General features: G+C 42.6%; 1 protein-coding gene across 1 annotated transcript in view; it reads left to right on the forward strand.

The window, feature by feature from the left end:
* ANTXRL (ANTXR like) overlaps positions 1-24,221 on the forward strand; it is a 110,587-nt gene that overhangs the window by 24,901 nt on the left and 61,465 nt on the right. The window contains exons 2-5 of the mRNA XM_077251164.1: positions 13,298-13,369; positions 16,600-16,671; positions 17,096-17,177; positions 23,196-23,229. Coding sequence (XP_077107279.1) covers positions 13,298-13,369; positions 16,600-16,671; positions 17,096-17,177; positions 23,196-23,229 — 260 coding nt within the window. The remainder of the gene's footprint in view (positions 1-13,297; positions 13,370-16,599; positions 16,672-17,095; positions 17,178-23,195; positions 23,230-24,221) is intronic.

Consider the following 24,221-nt stretch of genomic DNA (forward strand, 5'->3'; position numbering starts at 1 on the left):
TAGTGTGAAAGTAGCCTAACATACAATGTGTGTAGCATGGACTGTGTGTATAACATGCAGTGTATGTGTGCAACATGCAATATGTGTGACATGCAGTGACTATGTAACTTGCAAGGTGTGTGTGCAGCATGCATTGTGTGTAACACGGAGTGTGAGCAATATACACTGTGTGTGTATGTAACATTTAGTGTGTGTGCATAACATGCAGTATGTCTGTGTGTTTGTGTAACATGCAGTGTGTGTGGAACATGTAGTGTGCATGTACCATGAATTTGTATGTGTGTAGCATGGACAGTGTGTATGATATGCAGTGTATGTGTGCAACATGGACTATGCATAACGTGCAGTGTTGTCTGCAGTGTGTATGGAACGTGTTGTGTTTGTGTAACATGGTGGGTGTGAGTAACATATTGTGTGTGTATAACATGGAGTGTGTTTATATGTATGCAAGTAGCGTAACATGAAGAGGGGTGTGCAACACACATATTGTTTGTAACATTGTGTGTGTAGGATGGAGTGTGTATGTAACATACAGTGTGTGCGTGTAACCTAGAGTATGTGTGTGACACATAGTGTGTGCACAGCATCCACATTTAAAATGCTGGCAGTACAGGCCAGTGCCCATAGGTATGTCAGTGTAAGGAGGTTGCTTTCCCTGCTCCTTACCTGGAACCACTTAGTCAGACATCTGGGTGTCTGGGGGAAGACTTTCTTCCCTGGACAGAAGGGATCATGTGACTGCTGGGGGCAGAGAGGAAGAGAGGGGGGTGTGGTCAGAAAAGATCGGGAGAGCAGAGAGCACGAGACAAAGGGGACAGCGCGCCAGAGAGAAAGCAGGCTGCAGCGCCGCGCTCCCCATGAGGGCACTGAGGCTGAGATACCAGCTGTAGTGAAGGCTGGATGTGAGAGTGTGGACTTGGAAGCCTCCATAATCAGAGAAGACATATTCCCTGACAGTGACCTGAGAGAGCAGCTTCGGTGACCGCAGTGACAAGCCAGGATCCCTGAGTGTGACAAATAACCTGCTCAGTGTGTGTGTAGCATTGCTACTGCAGAAAGACTGCCAGGCTAATATACAGAGACTGTGCAGCAGAGTGGCTGTGTTACTTCCTGCTTCCAGCTTCACTGGGAGAAAAGACTACAAAGACTTAACCCCAGAGTCTCCAGTTCCCAGGAGACACAGGAGAGACTTCAGGATCTCAAGCGCTGCTGGTGACTGTACCCATGTTGGAATAAGGACCCTCCAGACAGGACCTCCCTGGATTGATAAGTTACAAGAACACTGATTAACCATTTCAATTCCGCTTTACTTTTTACTGTTTGCTTTATTTCTATTAACCCCCTGTTTACTCCCTGCTAGGAGAATCTTACTCCTGTTAATAAATTCCCCTCAACAGTTGGTCTGTCTGTTCCGTGGTGACATACTCTACCCTGCACTCTATTACACTTGGCGTAGTCGGCAGGATGTCACATGGTAGCGTGGAAAGGGCAGACCAAGCAGTTGAGGGAGGCCCCAGGTCTAGCATCTCCCTGGGAGCCATGTTAGTTAACCTGCTAAAATTCTCAATGGCCCTAGAGGGGGATGCACGGGACTCTGTTATGCTCAGACCCCCCAGGCGAGAGATACCCTGGACAAAGTATAACGTATACTTGAGGAGACGCATGGGGCCCCACTGACGTAGAGGAGCTGCGCATGTGACTGTTTTGCCGGGTACAAAGAGAGGGGGAGACCGTGACGCAATATATGAATGCACTGCAGGAGCTTCATACTGCCATTATACGGAAGGAAGGCGTAGGTGTGGGGTCAATTGACGTTGTGCTGCGAGACCAACTAGTGACAGGCTTGCGAGAAGTGTTGATGAAACAGGCCCTGAGAGAGCGCATGCGCGTAAATCCAGATATGACCTTCTCTGAGGTCAGGAGTGAGGCACGCACACGCAAGCAAGAGCAAGGGGTGGTAGTGCCAGTGGGGAAGGTGTGGAGCAGGGAGGTAACAGCTCCTCAATGGGTAGAAGACTTGAAGAAGGAGGTTAAGCGTGTTCGTGAAGAAGTGGCTGAATATAAGAAGACCTCTGCTGCAGAGTACAGCCCTCCAGTGCAAGAAAGAGAGACTGCCCCCCAAAGTGAGATTAGTGCCGCTCGGCGAAGGAGACTGCCGACATGCTACAATTTCGGAGCACCCAGTCAGAATGAAGAGGAGATGACATGGACCCGGGATTCTCGGTTGAAGATAAGAAGAATCTGGGAAGAGATTGAGAGTCTGGGGAAAGCCCTGACTGCCGTTTTGGGGACCAGCGGCATACCCCGAGGTAATGTGCGGAAGCAGCCAGAAAGAGATAGCGGAGAAGTGCGTAGCATGAAGAAGGTTTCAGTGGTGGCCCCAGAGTGTAACTCCATATCCTGGGGTGAAGAGCAACCACAGATGAGAGATGTCTCCCGCCGAGGTTGACAATCCAGACTAAAACACCCTCCAGACAGACGCAGACGTGAATGCTGGTCGTGCAGAAAGGTGGGACACATGTCCAGAAATTGCCCTACCCGAGAAGAGCGGTGGCAGAGATCCGCTCACCCCTCTGAGGGTCCTGCTAACTGGAGGGAACAACACCCCTGGAGGGAGTGGTACGGCAGGAAGAGAAGAGCCCCACCTAGAGCAAGACAGTACCACAATATCGGATGCCCAGGAGAAGGGGAGAAAGTGCCAAGTGTTCCTGCAACGCTCGTTTTCAAGGTCCTAGTCAATGAGAAGGAGGAACCACTGATGTTGTCCCCTGAGGTGAAGAGTGTGCTGGCTGTCAGCTCACCAGTTCCTGATCGGACAGAGGAAATTGAACAGCTGTGTGAGACAGGACGTGTGGCTGAGAAGCCCTGGGAAGTGATGCCCACAGAGCCCGGCACAGATGACGAAGAGTCCGGCCTGCATGGTCTTAATTCATCTGATTCTAGTTTTGACGAGAATGCTCCTGTCAAAGAGAGGGGGAGCTATGGAGAAGAATTACTTGTACTAAGCACCCAGACTGAGGAGCCCAGGCAAGAAGTCCCTAAAGTTTCTGATAACGACAAAGAAAAGGATGAATCGTCTATGCAAGCATCTGCTAGCGGCAAAGCCAAAAAGAAGAAGAAAAAGAAGAAGAGGACAGTGGATGCCGTTGGAAAATCTAATGTGACAACACAAAATTTGTCTGAGGAATTTTTTTCTATGGCTGCCGACGAGGTAGAGGAAGAACATCTCACCCTGACTGAAGAACAACTCCTAGACCATTTAATTTAGCAATATGTGAAAGAAGAAAGGCAGAAGGAGATGCGAGAATTGCAGGTATCTGACTCCCCTCAAAAGAACAAAGAGAAGCACGAAGAGTCCTCGCCCGTGGAATGGTGAGCTTCAAGAGAGGGGGAATGTAAGGAGGTTGCTTGCCCTGCTCCTTACCTGGAACCACTTAGTCAGACAGCTGGGTTGTCGAGGGGAAGACTTTCTTCCCTGGACAGAAGGGATCATGTGACTGCTGGGGGCAGAGAGGAAGAGAGATTCACTGTATGATTATATATTTTATCGTAGAGCAGAATACACCACTCTCTCCAGCACATTGCCCAGTATAGACAGCACGTGTGCTGCCGATAACCTGATACTGCATGGTGACAGAGCAATTGTTCTGTCACCTTTGTTCTCCATCAGCCTGGGCCAAGAGGCCAGTAAATAAGCCAACAAACCACTTCAATATAGTAGATCACACTCAGTCTGAAATCAGCTTGTATAAATCCATCCTAAATGTTTCTGTGTGATGGTACAATTCTGTATGCATTTGGGGCCTCACTTTCTATGCAGCCAGTCCTGAATATATCGTACAGGTTTTAGGCACTGCACAAGTATTATTTAAAAAGTTGCCCACTAATTTTACATTGATGGCCTATCATTAGGATAGGTCATCAATGTCTGATCGCCGGGGTCCGACACCTAGCACCCTGCCGATCAGCTGTTATCAGTGGCGGCGTCCGCCAGCCGGAAGTCCTTATTTGCGGAGCTGGCCATCTACTTGTAGTGGTCGGGGCTTGTTACTGCACATCTGACTCCTATCAAATTCTATAGGAGGCGGATGTGTAGTACCCTGTGGCAGCAGCTACAATTACACGGCCAGCTATGCAAGCAAGTACTTCTGGCCCGTGGCCGCCGCCACCGATAACAGGTGCCGGACCCCAGGCCAATCAGACATTGATGACCTATCCTAAGGATAGGTCATCAATGTAAAAGTAGTGGGCAACCTCTTTAAGCCCTGCCCGCTGCTATAGTTACTGTACACTGCAGAAGAAGACGTCATATTGTGGTGGAAGTAGCAGAAGATAAGACTCCGGATACCATCTAACCAAAGGCTTTCTGTTACAATATAGTACATTTTGCCATTAGTTTCAAAGACCATGTCTTCATTTCCTAATGGTAATACTTTCTGTGCAGATTGATAGCAGTACCTTGTATCTGTACACTGTAAATCATTCTGGTCAACAGAGGTCAATCAATAACATGCCTACACTATAGTTTATGTTCTCTGGAAGGTAGTTAACCAACGAAGCTATAACTTTATGTGAAACATTCATAGAAAACATGAATTGAAAACTGAATGGAGTTATTAGCTGACCATATTAATTGACGACCCAATAGCGCTATTAATTGAGCACTGAATAGCTGTAATAAATATGCAATGAATTGTGGTAGTATTAGAGCATTGAAAAGGGATTAATGGACAACTGAATGATGGCTTTAGTAAGATCTGATTGGGACTATTGATTAAGTACTGAATCACAGTATTAAGTCAGTGGTGGTATTAAGCGAGCACAAAATCGTGTTATTGCCCATTTTCTTTTATATTCATTGTAAATTGTGCATGGGTGAACATTGTTTGAGCATAGGGTAGTCGGCTTAGTATTGAGAAGCGGTGGTTTCCAGAAATGGCTGGTCAGTTTTGATGTTTTAGGACCACCTTCTGAATTGGCCTTCACAAACATTGTAGTCCGGCATTGCAGCAAGTGCTGACAACTCCGCTTTTGATAGACTTGCTTTAGTGTTTGCTTGTTTCTCTTCTGCCCAGATTCTTCCGATAAGCACTTTTGCACACAATTTCTTGGCTTAAAAAACCTCAGAATTTTGTTTACGTTGCCATAAAAAGTTCATCTCTGCAAATTTTTGTCTGAATGGTAACTAGAGAATCGTTTGAGTTTTTTTTAGTAAAATATAAATCTAAGCCATGAGCTGTTCAGATTATCTTGTCCTTAAGCAGATTATGGCTCTGGCCAGCCTATAAATTGTGCGCAGCTCTGATATAGCACTCATAAACTTCTATGGCTTGATTCTACTTATTTTCCAAATGCCTTCTGGTTTATATACATTTTTTGTCAGATTCTTTATGCCATTTGTTATTGGACTTCTTATTTTTTTTGCTGTGTTACACTGTATAGGAAAACACATTTTGCTGTGCTTTCCTTTATAGTTAAAGGGGTATTCCCATCCCAATATGTAGTATGTGTAATAATAATAATATTAGCAAATATGTCTAATTAGAAATATAGTATAGTTTTTCTGATTCGCTATGTCTCTTTCCTCATGTGCAGGCATCGCAAGACCTTAGGCATCCATGGTTGGGTATTCCTGGTTGCAACCGCTATCAAACTAGCTAACTAACTCACTATATCAGTGGTTGTAACCATGGATACCTAAAGTCTTGCAATGCCTGCACATGAGGAAAGAGTGAATTAGAAAAACTATACTAAGTTTCTAATTGGAGGTATTTGCTAATATTATTATTATTACACCTATTACATATTGGGATAGGATCTTGGAGATGAGAATGCCACTTTAAGGTTGCTCCTGTTCAGCCATGTTGTACTTGGTGCTTGTAGTGGTAGATGACTATGCATCAGATAGTCATTTAAGTTCCTTCCTTTCGTTTCCTTCTCTTTTGATGTTTTATTGAAAGGTAGGCTGAGATCAAACTTCCGATATACCTATCAAGTTTCAAAACTGTCCAGTGCAAGTGTAACAGGTTCCGCACCTCCTTCAATTTGCTACCAAACAAACCAATGAGACGAATCTGCCTCAACAAATTTATAGGATTTCGTGGAATTAACAAATACGATTTAGCCTCAAAGTGGGCTTCAACATCTTCTCTGGATATCCTCTCCTCAGGATTTTTTTCTTCAGATCCATTGCGTTGATGAATTATGTTAGGCTTCCACATCTAGGCTTGCCAGCCATGTATCTTGGGTCAATATTACATCCTTAGATGTCTGAAAATGACCATGTAGTCATAGATGTATGAAGGGAAGCAAGTTACAAACAAACACAGATTCTAATCCAGGTACTCTGAACTCCTGGGTAGTACTCCTTATCTCAGCTACAATAGAGAGAATATAGAAGGTAGTTACCTGTGGATGCCTGTGGATGCTCTCTCTTCATCTACTAGATGATTAGTAAATGCTTTTGTCAGAATAAGCCATAAATGTTCTTGGAACTTCAGCTTGGGGTCAGAGTCCAAGATGGCATAACACTCTATCTGAAAATTATATAATATATATAATTATAATAAACTAGACATATCTCCTTATAGTGGACTCTATCCAGGATGTCATCATTTTTCCACCCTTATTGGAAGGTTTTATGACAAATTTGCTTTTGTGGTTTTCAGCTAAATGCCCTCATTTAATATATCTTTTCTTCTCTGGTTCCCACCAGTGTGGTGTTTGACTAAAAATTAAGATAAGGCTTATACTATCATCTCCTCAAACACATGAATACAGTTTAGTGAAGTGAAACTTACAAATACGAATATTGGCCTAATGCTCTATAAGGTAAGTAGTGAGCTCTCTCTATCACATACATTTAGTATACAAAAGTCATGACCTCTTATAATAATGACCCTGTACCGCCGTCCTTATAATAATAAAAATATCCCCATGTGCTTTCTTATATAATAATAATAATGATAATAGTAATGACTCCTTGCTTTCCATAAAATTATAACAATCCCCCCATTGTGCCTCTTTATAATAATGACCCCCAGTGCCTCTGTATTGTAATAATGCTCCTGGGCAGGGGCATCCATAGAAATAACAGGTGCCATAGAAAAAGTCCTATCACAACACAGTCAAAGAAGAGAATATCTCCCAACATTTTAAGAAACTGAGAAGGAAATGTATGACGTTCCACCTCACAGTCCCCCATATACTGTAGTATGATGGTCCTCCCAACAGCCTCTATGTAGTATGATGGAATCTCCCAACTGTACAATATATAGTATGGTGGACAACCCCACAGCCTTATATATACTATGATGGTCCAACTAACAGCACCCTATATAGTGTGATGGTCCCCACAACCCACCCAAAAATAAAAAAATCCCACACTGTATATGCTGGTGGCGTGATGCAGTAACATCATTGCACCGCTGATGTCCCCTGTTGGTTCTGACCTCAGCAGGTTGCAGACAGATGAGACGCCCGAGGCCTGCTAGGGTAAGTGATGGAGCCAGCGACTTTGTGCTCCTTTTCAACTGTTGACAGTATGGCGTCTTGAGGATACAGATTCTGATAACAACGTAGTAGACAAGGAGGCTCACGACCAGACCGGCCCTTCTGACATTTGCCAGAATTGCCAGATGGCCAGTCCGGCCCTGTAGGTACCTAACTACAGACCACAAAGCATCAGCTGGTCATTGCAGTCACATTCAATACTTTGTGCATAAAATTTTCAAAGACCTAATTTAGGCAAGAAACTACTAGGTATGAAATACTTAGCAATATGATGAACACTGTGTATACTATATTTAGTAAGTGTCTAATATATTGTTACTGTGCAGACAGTCTGGAGTGATAATTACAGAATTCTTTCCATATTCATACCACTGAAACATGCAGTTTTTATAACGCTGTGAAGCAACAACATGAATCATTGTCATTTCTGGTGCTTAGCCCCAAATATAAAGTACAACAGCATGATGTTACATTTCTGTATTTTTTTTTTCTTTTCTTGTGTCTTTCTGTAAGTTTTTAAAAACTTTCACTGTCTGTGTATTGTATCCTATTAAAACGCAAAGAGTGAGACGAGTAAGTATGGGGAGCTGCAAAGTAGGAGTAGACTAGTTATCTGGCTTCTCCAAGCCACCGATATTTTGCATTGTCAGACATTTATTTAAAAAGGGTCTCCTTTTGTGGTCACTGCAAGGAAATTATTTGGCCAAATTAAACTTCCCCCCTGAGATAACAAATGATCATCATGGGTTCTAATGAGCCTTATTTTCTCATAGCATTATAATAACACATGTACTCTGTGCTGTGTACTACTACCCACATCTACCACCACCCAGCACTCCACTACTCACTGTAGTATTATCAACATCCATATGTATGTATGAGCCCCTCACTGCAATATTACAAACATACATAAGTATGAGCACCCCACTACTCAACTCACAGCAGTATTACGATTATTCATATATGTGAGCCCCTCACTACTTACTGCAGTATTATAAACATGCATATGTATGAGCACCCCTCTACTGACAGCAGTATTACAGTCATCCATAAGTATGAGCCCCCCACTACTCACAGCGGTATTACAAACATCCATATGTATGAGCACCCCACTACTCACTGTAGTATTACAAACATCCATATGTATGAGCACCCCATTACTCACTGAAGTATTAGAAACATCCATGTGTATGAGCCCCCCACTACTCACAGCGGTATTACAAACATGCATATGTATGAGCACCCCTCTACTCACAGAAGTATTACAAACATCCATATGTATGAGCACCCCATTACTCACAGAAGTATTACAAACATCCATATGTATGAGCACCCCATTACTCATTGTAGTATTACAAACATCCATATGTATGAGCACCTCAGTAGTCACTGTAGTATTACAAACATCCATATGTATGAGCACCCCACTACTCACTGTAGTATTACAAACATCCATGTGTATGAGCACCCCATTACTCACTGTAGTATTACAAACATCCATGTGTATGAGCACCCCACTACTCACTGTAGTATTACAAACATCCATATGTATGAGCACCCCACTACTCACTGTAGTATTACAAACATCCATATGTATGAGCACGCCACTACTCACTGTAGTATTACAAACATCCATATGTATGAGCACCCCACTACTCACTGTAGTATTACAAACATCCATGTGTATGAGCACCCCATTACTCACTGTAGTATTACAAACATCCATATGTATGAGCACCCCACTACTCACTGTAGTATTACAAACATCCATATGTATGAGCACGCCACTACTCACTGTAGTATTACAAACATCCATGTGTATGAGCACCCCACTACTCACTGTAGTATTACAAACATCCATATGTATGAGCACCCCATTACTCACTGTAGTATTACAAACATCCATATGTATGAGCACCCCACTACTCACAGCGGTATTACAAACATCCATATGTATGAGCACCCCACTACTCACTGTAGTATTACAAACATCCATATGTATGAGCACCTCAGTACTCACTGTAGTATTACAAACATCCATATGTATGAGCACCCCACTACCCATTGTAGTATTACAAACATCCATGTGTATGAGCACCCCATTACTCACTGTAGTATTACAAACATCCATGTGTATGAGCACCCCACTACTCACTGTAGTATTACAAACATCCATATGTATGAGCACCCCACTACTCACTGTAGTATTACAAACATCCATATGTATGAGCACACCACTACTCACTGTAGTATTACAAACATCCATATGTATGAGCACCCCACTACTCACAGCGGTATTACAAACATCCATATGTATGAGCACCCCACTACTCACTGTAGTATTACAAACATCCATATGTATGAGCACCTCAGTACTCACTGTAGTATTACAAACATCCATATGTATGAGCACCCCACTACTCATTGTAGTATTACAAACATCCATGTGTATGAGCACCCCATTACTCACTGTAGTATTACAAACATCCATGTGTATGAGCACCCCACTACTCACTGTAGTATTACAAACATCCATATGTATGAGCACCCCACTACTCACTGTAGTATTACAAACATCCATATGTATGAGCACCCCACTACTCACTGTAGTATTACAAACATCCATGTGTATGAGCACCCCACTACTCACTGTAGTATTACAAACATCCATATGTATGAGCACCCCACTACTCACTGTAGTATTACAAACATCCATATGTATGAGCACGCCACTACTCACTGTAGTATTACAAACATCCATATGTATGAGCACCCCACTACTCACTGTAGTATTACAAACATCCATGTGTATGAGCACCCCATTACTCACTGTAGTATTACAAACATCCATATGTATGAGCACCCCACTACTCACTGTAGTATTACAAACATCCATATGTATGAGCACGCCACTACTCACTGTAGTATTACAAACATCCATGTGTATGAGCACCCCACTACTCACTGTAGTATTACAAACATCCATATGTATGAGCACCCCATTACTCACTGTAGTATTACAAACATCCATATGTATGAGCACCCCACTACTCACAGCGGTATTACAAACATCCATATGTATGAGCACCCCACTACTCACTGTAGTATTACAAACATCCATATGTATGAGCACCTCAGTACTCACTGTAGTATTACAAACATCCATATGTATGAGCACCCCATTACTCACTGTAGTATTACAAACATCCATGTGTATGAGCACCCCACTACTCACTGTAGTATTACAAACATCCATGTGTATGAGCACCCCACTACTCACTGTAGTATTACAAACATCCATATGTATGAGCACGCCACTACTCACTGTAGTATTACAAACATCCATATGTATGAGCACCCCACTACTCACTGTAGTATTACAAACATCCATGTGTATGAGCACCCCATTACTCACTGTAGTATTACAAACATCCATATGTATGAGCACCCCACTACTCACTGTAGTATTACAAACATCCATATGTATGAGCACGCCACTACTCACTGTAGTATTACAAACATCCATGTGTATGAGCACCCCACTACTCACTGTAGTATTACAAACATCCATATGTATGAGCACCCCATTACTCACTGTAGTATTACAAACATCCATATGTATGAGCACCCCACTACTCACAGCGGTATTACAAACATCCATATGTATGAGCACCCCACTACTCACTGTAGTATTACAAACATCCATATGTATGAGCACCTCAGTACTCACTGTAGTATTACAAACATCCATATGTATGAGCACCCCACTACCCATTGTAGTATTACAAACATCCATGTGTATGAGCACCCCATTACTCACTGTAGTATTACAAACATCCATGTGTATGAGCACCCCACTACTCACTGTAGTATTACAAACATCCATATGTATGAGCACCCCACTACTCACTGTAGTATTACAAACATCCATATGTATGAGCACCCCACTACTCACTGTAGTATTACAAACATCCATATGTATGAGCACCCCACTACTCACAGCGGTATTACAAACATCCATATGTATGAGCACCCCACTACTCACTGTAGTATTACAAACATCCATATGTATGAGCACCTCAGTACTCACTGTAGTATTACAAACATCCATATGTATGAGCACCCCACTACTCACTGTAGTATTACAAACATCCATATGTATGAGCACCTCAGTACTCACTGTAGTATTACAAACATCCATATGTATGAGCACCCCACTACTCACTGTACTATTACAAACATCCATATGTATGAGCACCCCACTACTCACTGTAGTATTACAAACATCCATGTGTATGAGCACCCCACTACTCACTGTAGTATTACAAACATCCATGTGTATGAGCACCCCATTACTCACTGTAGTATTACAAACATCCATATGTATGAGCACCCCACTACTCACAGCGGTATTACAAACATCCATGTGTATGAGCACCCCATTACTCACTGTAGTATTACAAACATCCATGTGTATGAGCACCCCACTAATCACTGTAGTATTACAAACATCCATATGTATGAGCACCCCACTACTCATTGTAGTATTACAAACATCCATGTGTATGAGCACCCCACTAATCACTGTAGTATTACAAACATCCATGTGTATGAGCACCCCACTAATCACTGTAGTATTACAAACATCCATATGTATGAGCACCCCACTACTCATTGTAGTATTACAAACATCCATGTGTATGAGCACCCCATTACTCACTGTAGTATTACAAACATCCATGTGTATGAGCACCCCACTACTCACTGTAGTATTACAAACATCCATGTGTATGAGCACCCCACTACTCACTGTACTATTACAAACATCCATATGTATGAGCACCCCATTACTCACTGTAGTATTACAAACATCCATATGTATGAGCACCCTACTACTCACAGCGGTATTACAAACATCCATATGTATGAGCACCCCACTACTCACTGTAGTATTACAAACATCCATATGTATGAGCACCCCACTACTCACTGTAGTATTACAAACATCCATATGTATGAGCACCCCACTACTCACTGTAGTATTACAAACATCCATGTGTATGAGCAGCCCACTACTCACAGCGGTATTACAAACATCCATGTGTAGGAGCACCCCACTACTCACTGTACTATTACAACCATCCATGTGTATGAGCACCCCACTACTCACTGTACTATTACAAACATCCATGTGTATGAGCAGCCCACTACTCACAGCGGTATTACAAACATCCATGTGTATGAGCACCCCACTACTCACTGTAGTATTACAAACATCCATGTGTATGAGCACTCCACTACTCACAGCGGTATTATAAACATCCATGTGTATGAGCAGCCCACTACTCACAGCGGTATTACAAACATCCATGTGTATGAGCACCCCACTACTCACTGTACTATTACAAACATCCATGTGTATGAGCACCCCACTACTCACTGTACTATTACAAACATCCATATGTATGAGCACCCCACTACTCATTGTAGTATTACAAACCTCTATGTAAAAGGTAAAAATTGCAGCATCAATTGTTGGATTGCACTCGAGCATTCATGTCTATGGGTCCATAGAACAACCGTACCACACTTGTATGACAGAATGGAGTACATGGAGATTTTTTTTCTTATACTCAACATCCGAGAAACTCGGATCGCACTGTAATCAAACTCTGATCAGAGTGTGATTAGCATACTCGGCCCGATTTTCTTGATTGAGAGAAAATCAATCATGTGACCCTAGCCTAATAACCATTGATTGATCTTATTATGGTATTTTCCACAGGTCCGGGAGTGTGAAGAACCACTGGCATGAAATTTACCACTTTGTTGAAAGTCTTACTGAAAAATTCACAAGGTATGTATGAATAACCTGTGATCATGCAGGGTCTACTAGTGATCCACTCACCTCTCCCATCTTCCAAGTTAGAATTTTTGATAATCCCAGTCTGTATTGCTATTGTAATATGGAGAAATGAGGAAATGTGGGACAATGTTGGGCATGTCGGGTTTCCTTTGTTTCTTTAGAGATGGGACTATAGCAGATGGGCTTTAGGTCATGTTAATATTGCAATTTGACACGGATTAGTGGGTATGTGGCTAGGATTTAGGTCTAACCCCCAACACTTTTGGACACTGCTGAAATGGAGGTCAGACAGTGCCTCAATAAAGTAAATGGCCATGTTGGTGGTTCCACCCGAATGCTGTTTTTCAGGGTTTCAAACAGAAGCCCCGACAGAGCCACTGACTTATGGTCAAAATGTAATATGAGCATAGTCCTAACACCTTATTTGCAACCTAGCTGATGAAAATTAACATCTGATCCTGTTACATTTGCCCCTATGTTCCCTTGTAGGAGGGTGCTAAGAGCACTTAAAAGGTATGTTCTGACACACATGTGGACATTCAGCCTAGTGGTCCCTTTTCGTATTGCTGCGCTTGCACTTTTACTTTGCACTTCTACTATACTTGCTATGCATACCCTAACCGTATATGAAATTCTGACAATTTTTATGGAAAAATTAAAGATTTCACAATTTCTTATGTATTGGTCTGTCACTTAGAAACAAAAATATGTGTGTCAACTGTTGTAAAAAGACAAGGGCGATAGTTATTCATAGTTGTATAGGCAGCAGGTTTATACAAGTGCTCGATGCTGTTCCCAAGTATCATTTCGTGTCCGTTGACCTTTTTATGGCCAGGGGAGTTGGACAAAGCATTCAGTATATAGTAACTTCTGTGTGACAAAGGTAGAATGTTTTCCATTTACCAAAATATAGCCACATGGGATCAATTAATCTGTGAGAACGACAGAGCTATTCCAGCTGGAAGAGCACTTTTTTCAGAAATTCTCATCTGACATCACTGTTTTTTTTCACTGTGGAAGGAAGACATGTTTAACTCTTAAGAAGCATACATATCATAACGTGATCATGTTTTTATTATAACTATATTTGTTGAAATGTTTTTTGTTTATTTTTGAAACTATAGCCAATATTATAGGCAGACATTTCCTGTCTTTCAGAGCTCACTTGTCAGCTTTGTTGTGTAGACTGAGGCAGGATCAGCACAGTGCGAGTTAATGACAGCTGTATTGTACTGATGGAGAAATATAAAAGGCAATATGATAACAATATTCACTATACTCATAAACAAGGCTCTGTATTCATCTCCCATCACTTTCTCAGAAAGAGGCTGTGATAGTACAACCCCTGGCAAAAATTATGGAATCACCGGCCTTGGAGGATGTTCATTCAGTTGTTTAATCTTGTAGAAAAAAAAAGCAGATCACAGACATGGCACAAAACTAAAGTAATTTCAAATGGCAACTTTCTGGCTTTAAGAAACACTAAAAGAAATCAAGAACAAAAAATGTGGTAGTCAGTAATGGTTACTTTTTTAACCAAGCATAGGGTAAAAATTATGGAATTACTCAATTCTGAGGAAAAAATTATGGAATCACCCTGTAAATTTTCATACCCAAAAATAACACCTGCATCAAATTAGATCTGCTCATTAGTCTGCATCTAAAAAGGAGTGATCACACCTTGGACAGCTGTTGCACCAAGAGGACTGACATGAATCATGGCTCCAACATGAAAGATGTCAATCGAAGAAAAGGAGAGGATTATCAAACTCTTAAAAGAGGCTAAATCATCACGCAATGTTGCAAAAGATGTTGGTTGTTCACAGTCAGCTGTGCCTAAAATCTGGATCAAATACAAACAACATGGGAAGGTTGTTAAAGGCAAACATACTGGTAGACCAAGGAAGACATCAAAGCGTCAAGACCGGAAACTTCAAGCAATATGTCTCCAAAACAGGAAATGCACAACAAAACAAAAGAGGAATGAATGGGTGGAAACTGGAGTCAATGTCTGTGACTGTAAGAAACCACCTAAAGGAAATGGGATTTATATACAGAAAAACTAAAGGAAAGCCATCATTAACAACTAAACAGAAATAAACAAGGTTACAATGGGCTAAGGAAATGCAATCGTGGACTGTGGATGACTGGATGAAAGTCATATTCAGTGATGAATCACAAATCTGCATTGGGCAAGGTGATGATGCTGGAACTTTTGTTTGGTGCCGTTATAATGAGATTTATAAAGATGACTGCCTGAAGAGAACATGCAAATTTCCACAGTCATTGATATGGGGCTGCATATCAGGTATAGCCAATGGGGAGATGGCTGTTATTACACCTTCAATAAATGCACAAGTTTATGTTGATATTTTGGACACTTTTCTTATCCCATCAATTGAAAGGAAGTTTGGGGATGATTAAATCATTTTTAAGATGATAATGCATCCTGCCACAGAGCAAAAATTGTGAAAACAATCCTTGAAAAAAGACACATAAGGTCAATGTCAGGGCCTGCAAATAGTCCGGATCTCAATCCAACTGAAAATCTTTGGTGGAAGTTGAAGAAAATGGTCCATGACAAGGCTCCAACCTGCAAAACTGATCTGGCAACAGCAATCAGAGAAAGTTGCAGCCAGATTGATGAAGAATACTGTTTGACACTCATTAAGTCCATGCCTCAGAGACTGCAAGCTGTTATAAAAGCCAGAGGTGGTACAACAAAATACTAGTGATGTTTTGGAGTGATTTTTTGTTTGTTTGCTTTTCATGATTCCATAATTTTTTCCTCAGAATTGAGTGATTCCGTAATTTTTCCCCTATGCTTGGTTAAAAAAAAGCAGCCATTACTGACTACCACATTTTTTGTTCTTGATTTCTCTACAAAATTAAACAACTTAATGAACATCCTCCAAGGCCGGTGATTCCATAATTTTTGCCAGGGGTTGTATATTTACAATTCTCTGTTAATTAACTGCCACTCTTTGCAGCTGCCATAAAGCTATCACATACTATACAGACAATACCAGAAGGTTGTACCTTTTGATATGGCTGCTCCTGGAAGATTTTATAAAAATGTTGTAAAACATTGATTCTCATTGACATTCCAATCCAGTAACTACCGTATATACTTTGCAAATTATTGTGTAGTGCAGATTTTGTGCATACCTTATGCATTCACTGGATTTCCCTGATTTTATGAATCTTTGTGTTCGATACAGTCCAATGCTAAGGATGTCGTTCATTGTCTTCTCCTCCCGGGCTACAACCATCATGAAGTTGACTGAGAAAAGGTAAAGCACTGGTGTGATTGCGGAGCAATACATCCATTCATAGACAGTGATATTACAGAATGTTTTGTTGGCAGTGTGAGATTTACTACTACTGGGTTTAATGTTATCCTCCGGTTCTGTGGAACCTAAAGACTGAAATTTGCTTTGATTGATATTTTATTTCACAAAGTAGGAGCCATGCACTTCAGACTTTGTTTATGGGTCAATATTTCTATTAACAGAAGTTCCTCAAGGTGGGAAAACATGGGGTCATAGTCTTCCAAGTGGTGAAATGCTGTGGGATTTAAAATGTTCATTCCTGCCATAATTCTGTTTTGTGTCTTAATAAATTGTTATTGGTGGGTTCCGTTTTCATAAAAATCAATAAAAATGCATCTTGTGCTGATTTTTACCATTCATTGTGGTTGTTTTATGTCCTTCACAGAGAACTAATACGTCTAGGCCTCCAGAAGCTTTATAACGAGGCGCCTGGAGGTGACACTTTTATGCATGAAGGTTTTAAAATGGTAACTTAAGCTGTTTTTTTCACTTAAAACATATCAAATCTATAGAATCTATCTCATATTAAGATCTAATGCACATATTACATAGCTGGTCAAGGCCTCCTTCACACGTTCTGGTTATTTCTGTACAGGAAAAGACAGTGCTGGTGAGATCCATGCCCGTGTGTATGCGTGTGACATCCGTGTGCAGTCCATGTGTCCATGTTTGCTGTCTATGTGTTACATCTGTGTGCCATCCACGTGACACGTACCGGCGCCTGGGAACAAGCGGTACAGTTCGCTCTGTTCCCAGGTGCCTTCCGTCTGCTGAAGGCAGCTCTCATCATTGTCTCCTGCTCGCATTGAGATCACCGCGACCAGGAAACAATTATTAGTATTTATTATTAGTAGTTGTATTCAGGCGCGGGCGTGTACCTCCTATGAAAATAAATTATTACAGTAAATTAAAAAAAGTATGGGTTCCCAAGCAATTTTGATAACCTACAGAAGGAAAGCCTACTGCTGGGGGCTGATGTTAATGTTAATTAATAACTAGAGATGGATGGACACCTGGATGTTCGGGTCCGGCAGCTTTGGCCGAACAGTTACAAAAAGTTAGCGTACCAGAACAGTACCCGGACCCGATCCCGGACCCCATTCACTTGTATGGGGGGCCCGAACATCCAGTGTTTGCCAAGCTGTCATGTGCATGACAGCGCAGCAAACACTGCTTCTGATTGGTGGTGAAATCATCCCCACCAGTCAGAGAGCCGCAGTTTCCACTCTGTCAAAAGACAGCGTCAGCACTCAGCTGTGATCGGAGGTTTAAAGCTTACCTCTGGCCACTGGTGTCAGCTGATGAGACTACTGCTCCCATCATCCGACGCCTGCTGCCGCTAATAACAGCGAGAGCAGGAGCAGCTGATGGGAGTAATAATCAGCCGCTCCTGCGCTATAAATTAATACATTTTTTTTTAAATGGCGTGGGTTCCCTTGTATTTTTGATAACAAGCCAGGCAAAACTCACTGCTGGGGGCTGCATCCTTCAGCTGTCAGCTTCAGCAAGCCTGGTTATCAAGAATAGAGGGGTCCCCACGCCGTATCTTTTAATTATTTAAATAGATAATTTTAAAAAACGGCGTGGGGTCCCCCCATTTTTGACAACCAGCTTTGCTAAAGCAGATAGCTGGGGGTTGGTATTCTCTGGCTGGTAAGGGGCCTTGGATATTGCCTCCCCCAGACTAAAAATAGCAGCCCGCAGCCATCCAGAAAAGGCACATCTATCAGATGCGACAATTCTGGTGCTTTGCCTGGCTCTTCCCACTTGCCCTGTAGCGGTGACACGTGGGGTTAATATTTGTGGGGTTGATGTCACCTTTGCATTTTCCAGTGACATCAAGCCCACAGATTAGTAATGGAGAGGCGTGCATAACACATTTATCCATTACTAATGCAATAGTTGTATGGTAAATAAACACAGAGCCAGAATAAAGCATTTTATTTTAAATAAAACAAAACACACTTTTACTTTTTTATTTAAAAATAACAAACATAGTTATACTCACCTCTCGCCTTATTCCACTGAATCCTTCATCTCCTGTAGCAAAACAAAAATAAAAAACAACCATATTCCTCATCTATCCATCGTTCTGTCCCACACTGTAATCCATGTCTGGGGATAAACAGTTTTCAACCTAGACGGTGCCAAGATGCGACCATCCAGGCTGAGAACCACTGGTGACTGAACTGCTGCAAGCACAGCCTCAGTGACTCCCACGTTGCTAGCGGGGATCTCACAGAGGTCACAGCAGTTCAGCCCAGCTGGAAATGCCGCCCTCAGTGACCAGAGGTAACATCGATGACTTCACCGCCGTCACTGAGGCTGCCCTCCCAGCAGTCCAGTCATGTGTGGTTCTCCACCTGGAAGGTCGCATCTTTGCACCATCCAGGCTGATAACTGTTTATCCCCAGACATGGATTGCGAGATGGGACAGAACAACGGAGAGGTGAGGGATATTGTTTTTTTTATTTTAGTTTTATTACAGGAGACGAGGGATTCAGTGGAATTAGGTGTTAGGCGAGTATAACTGTGTTTGTTATTTTTAAATAACAAAGTAAAATTGTGTTTTGTTTTATTTCAAATAAAAGACTTTATTCTGGCTGTGTGTTTATTTACCATTCAACGATAGGTTTAGTAATGGATAGGTGTATTATACACGCTTCTAGATTACTAATCTATGGGCTTGATGTCACCGAACAATACAATAGTGACATCAACCCCACAAATATTAACCCCACTTGCCACTGCTACAGGGCAAGTGGGAAGAGCCGAGCAAAGTGCCAGAATTGTCGCAGCTAATAGAAACACCTTTTCTAGGTGGCTGTGGGCTGCTATTTTTAGAGTGGGTGGTCAATATCCATGGCCCCTTACTAGCCTGAGAACACCAGCTCCCAGCTATCTGCATTAGCAAGGCTGGTTGTCAAAAATGTGGGGACCCCATGCCTTTTTTTATTATTATTTATTTAAATAATTACAAAATACGGCGTGGAGTCCTCTCTATTCTTGATAACCAGCCTAGCTGAAGCTGACAGCTGAGGGTTGCAGCCTCCAGCTGTCAATTTTGAGTGGCTGGTTATCAAAAATATAGGTAAACCCACACCATTTTTATGTTTTACTTATTTATTTACAGTGCAGGAGCTGGTTGATGAATACTCCCATCACTTAGGAGTTAGTAATGGAGAGGCGTCTATAGGATGCCTATCCATTACTAACCCCATAGTCATATCTATATATATAATTGTCTAAGGGGTACTTCCGTCTTTCTGTCTGTCCTTCTGTCGGCAACTTCCGTCACGGTTATTCATTTGCTGATTGGTCTCGCCAGCTGCCTGTCATGGCTGCCGCGACCAATCAGCGACGGGCACAGTCCAATTAGTCCCTCCCTACTCCCCTGCAGTCAGTGCCGGGCGGCCGCTCCACACTCCCCGCAGTCACGGCTCACACAGGGTTAATGCCAGCGGTAACGGACTGCGTAATGCCACGGGTAACTCACTCCATTACCGCCGCTATTAACCCTGTGTGACCAAGTTTTTACTATTGACGCTGTATAGGCAGCGTCAATAGTAAAAGGATCTAATGTTAAAAATAATTTAAAAAAATAAAAAATCATTATATACTCACCTTCCGCTGCCTTTCCGACGCTCCGGTGACCGCTCCATGCAAGCGGCAGGTTCCGGTGCTAAGTTTGGTGTGCGATAAGGACCTGTCATGTGACCGCGACGTCATCACAGGCCCTGCGCGCCTGCACGAGCAGGACCTGCCATGATCACTATGAAGGTGATTATAACTGTGTTTTTTATTTTTAAATAAATGAGTTAAACAGGGTGTTTTGTATAATTTCAAATAAACAACTTTATTCTTGCTGTGTGTTTATTTACAACTAGATGGTGGCCCGATTCTATCGCATCGGGTATTCTAGAATATGCATGTCAACGTAGTATATTGCCCAGTCACGTAGTATATTGCCCAGTCACGTAGTATAATGCTCCATGCAGTTATGGCCCCATAGATGTCCCATATAATGCTCCATGCAGTTATGGCCCCATAGATGCTCCATATAATGCTCCATGCAGTTATGGCCCCATAGATGCCCCATATAATGCTCTATGCAGTTATGGCCCCATAGATGCTCCATATAATGCTCCATGCAGTTATGGCCCCATCGATGCCCCATATAATGCTCCATGCACTTATGGCCCTATAGATGTCCCATATAATGCTCCATGCACTTATGGCCCCGTAGATGCCCCATATAATGCTCTGAAGCGATGGCCGGGGGACCACCACGGTGCAGGAGACTACTGTACACAAGACGAGGTGCAATCAACAAAGGATAGATTTATTGGGAGACAGGGAATGGAGGGGACATGGAAGATGCAAACAGGGATTTACAATAGCAAAAGATAATGCACATGAATCAACTTGTCTGTAAAACAGCACGGTACTTCAACAATTACAAACTCAAAATCTATCTCACCAGCCACTGTACACAATGAAACATATATCGATGCTACTCTGTACATAGCCTCCCTGGCCTTTACTACTCAGGCCACACGGCTACCGTGCTCTAGCTATTGAAGCCTGCACTAGACCCTAACTGGTGCACCAGGCAGGAACAGACTCACGGTGATGTTGGGGACACAGGTCCAGTCCCAGGGGGCCCCCAAAAGTCCACAACGGTGGTGCGCACGGATTCCTATCAGCTCTGCTAAGCGTGGTCTTCTCCTTGCTCCTGGAGACCGTAAGTCCCCTTCCAAGTATCTTCGTGGCTTCACAAACCAGTGCAGAACAGCTACCCTTTGCTGTATCCGGGAAAGTCTCTTTACCAAACGCAGTTCGTCTCAAGCTGTGAAATCTTCCTTGCAGCCTACGGCTCTTCCTTGCAGACAGACCAGCAGACAGGCCAGCACACAGTTCACTCTGGAAACTTCTTTCTCTCTTTTCTGGAGACTTCCTATTCCACACGCAGTCCAGGCTCAACCCCTCCCCTCAAGCTAGGGCAGTTCATCTTACAGCCTAAAGCAGGGGGAAAAGCAGAACAATCCATCTCACACCAGACAAGGGGGTGCAGTCTCTTAAAGTGACAGGGTGTTCCTTACTGCATAACAGCACCACCCTCTTACAGCTCCATGCAGTTATGGCCCCATAGATGCTCCATATAATGCTCCATGCAGTTATGGCCCCATCGATGTCCCATATAATGCTCCATGCACTTATGGCCCTATAGATGCTCCATATAATGCTCCATGCAGTTATGGCCCCATAGATGCTCCATATAATGCTCCATGCAGTTTTGGCCCCATAGATGCTCCATATAATGCTCCATGCAGTTATGGCCCCATAGATGCCCCATATAATGCTTCATGCAGTTATGGCCCCATAGATGCCCCATATAATGTTCCATGCAGTTATGGCCCCATAGATGCCCCATATAATGCTCATGCAGTTATGGCCCCATAGATGCCCCATATAATGCTCCATGCAGTTCTTTATGGCCCCATAGACACTCCATATAGCATTGTGCCACATGTAATGCTGATGCAATAAAAAAAATAAATCACATACCTCTCGTCGCTGCTCCTCAGCGTCCCATCTCTCCGCACTGACTGTTCAGGCAGAGGGCGGCGCGCACACTAATACGTCATCGCGCCCTCTGACCTGCACAGTCACTGCAAGAGGACGGGAAGACGGAGCGGCGCCCGGCGGATGGAACGTGGACAGGCGAATATGAAATACTCACCTGCTCCTGGCGCTCCTGACGCTGTCCCTGCCTGTCCCATGGTACCGCAGCTTCTTCGCGCAGGGCCTGTGATGACTTCGCGGTCACATGACCATGACGTCATGGCAGGTCCTTGTCGCACACCAAACTTAGCACCGGAACCTGCCGCTTGCATGGACCGGTCACCGGAGCGTCGGAAAGGCGGCGGAAGGTGAGTATATAATGATTTTTTATTTTTTTAAATTATTTTTAACATTAGATCCTTTTACTATTGACGCTGCCTATGCAGCGTCAATAGTAAAAACTTGGTCACACAGGGTTAATAGCGGCGGTAACGGAGTGAGTTACCCGCAGCATTACGCGATCCGTTACCGCTGGCATTAACTCTGTGTGACCCGTGACTGCGGGGAGTGTGGAGCGGCCGCCTGGCACTGACTGCAGGGGAGTAGGGAGGGACTAATTGGACTGTGCCCGTCGCTGATTGGTCGCGGCAGCCATGACAGGCAGCTGGCGAGACCAATCAGCAAATGAATAACCGTGACGGAAGTTGCCGACAGAAGGACAGACAGAAAGACGGAAGTACCCCTAAGACAATTATATATATAGATACAAATAAAGTCTCAACATCTCCTAGCATTCACCTAAATTTTATTTTCACACAATGAACGTCAAGAAGGCATGAATAGTACTAATTTTAAAAAATGTTTCTAGTTGTTCACTCATCCATTTTGAGATCACGGCTGATACTGAGTATTTTTCACAGGCGAACGAGCAGATCAACCTGGAGAATGGTGGAAGTAAGTTACTGACAACTTTTATTACTATAAATGGTAATACAAAAATACATATAATCAAGAAAAAAATATATATATATGAACCACCACTGCTACACACTAATGTCTAGCACTAAAAAGAAAAAAAACAGCATGTCTGCAGAACAAAAATGCACTTATGCAACTCATGATACAAAAGTATGCATTTCAGAGAGCATTCAGATGTCCATACAAATCGGTCCGAGAACGGACCCCAATGCATTGACTGGCCACGGGTCTCCCTACCCAAGTGTGACAGCCTAATGTGTTTCTATGAAGCTATCACGCTTGGGTCGGGAGACCAGCGGCCAGTCTGTCCATTGCAGTCTGATCTCGGACCTATTTGTATGGATGTCTGAATGCACCATTGTTCACACATACACACAAAAAGAGATCAGACAACACAAATAAAACAATTAAAAAAGACCCAAAGCCCTACAATGTACACTAGCTGACAACTAAACATGATTTACATACCACTATAATACCCATTGTAATGACATAACACAACTGAGAGAAGCCAAGTAGATAAAGAATATGCAGGGTCAGACAAATAGAAATACACCAGGTAGACCACAGTTAGATTACATAATGAAAACAAGCAAAAAGGAAAAAATCTACCCATAATCCTAATTGTAAACTGCAAGCAATGACTTTACTAAATAAACACTATTTGAACACTGTAAAATAATCCAAACATAAAAAATTATTCCTAAGACACATGAGAAGGTCTGACAGGGAGGTGGCATATACTATGGCAGTACTATATTAGTATTGGAGATAACTGAAAACTTTATCATTTGTGAGCACAATGGGGAAAAACATGGAATGTTTTTAGGAAGGATGCCCATGCGTTTCGCTACTGGCTTTGGCTTCCTCAGGGGTGAATTGTAAGCTAAAAGCAGTGAGGTATTCAATTAACACTTAGTATACAATAATACAGTAGTACACACACTTGGAAATATAGGCTACGTGGT

This window comes from Ranitomeya variabilis, chromosome 4 (assembly GCF_051348905.1).
Source record: "Ranitomeya variabilis isolate aRanVar5 chromosome 4, aRanVar5.hap1, whole genome shotgun sequence".
Taxonomy (NCBI): domain Eukaryota; kingdom Metazoa; phylum Chordata; class Amphibia; order Anura; family Dendrobatidae; genus Ranitomeya; species Ranitomeya variabilis.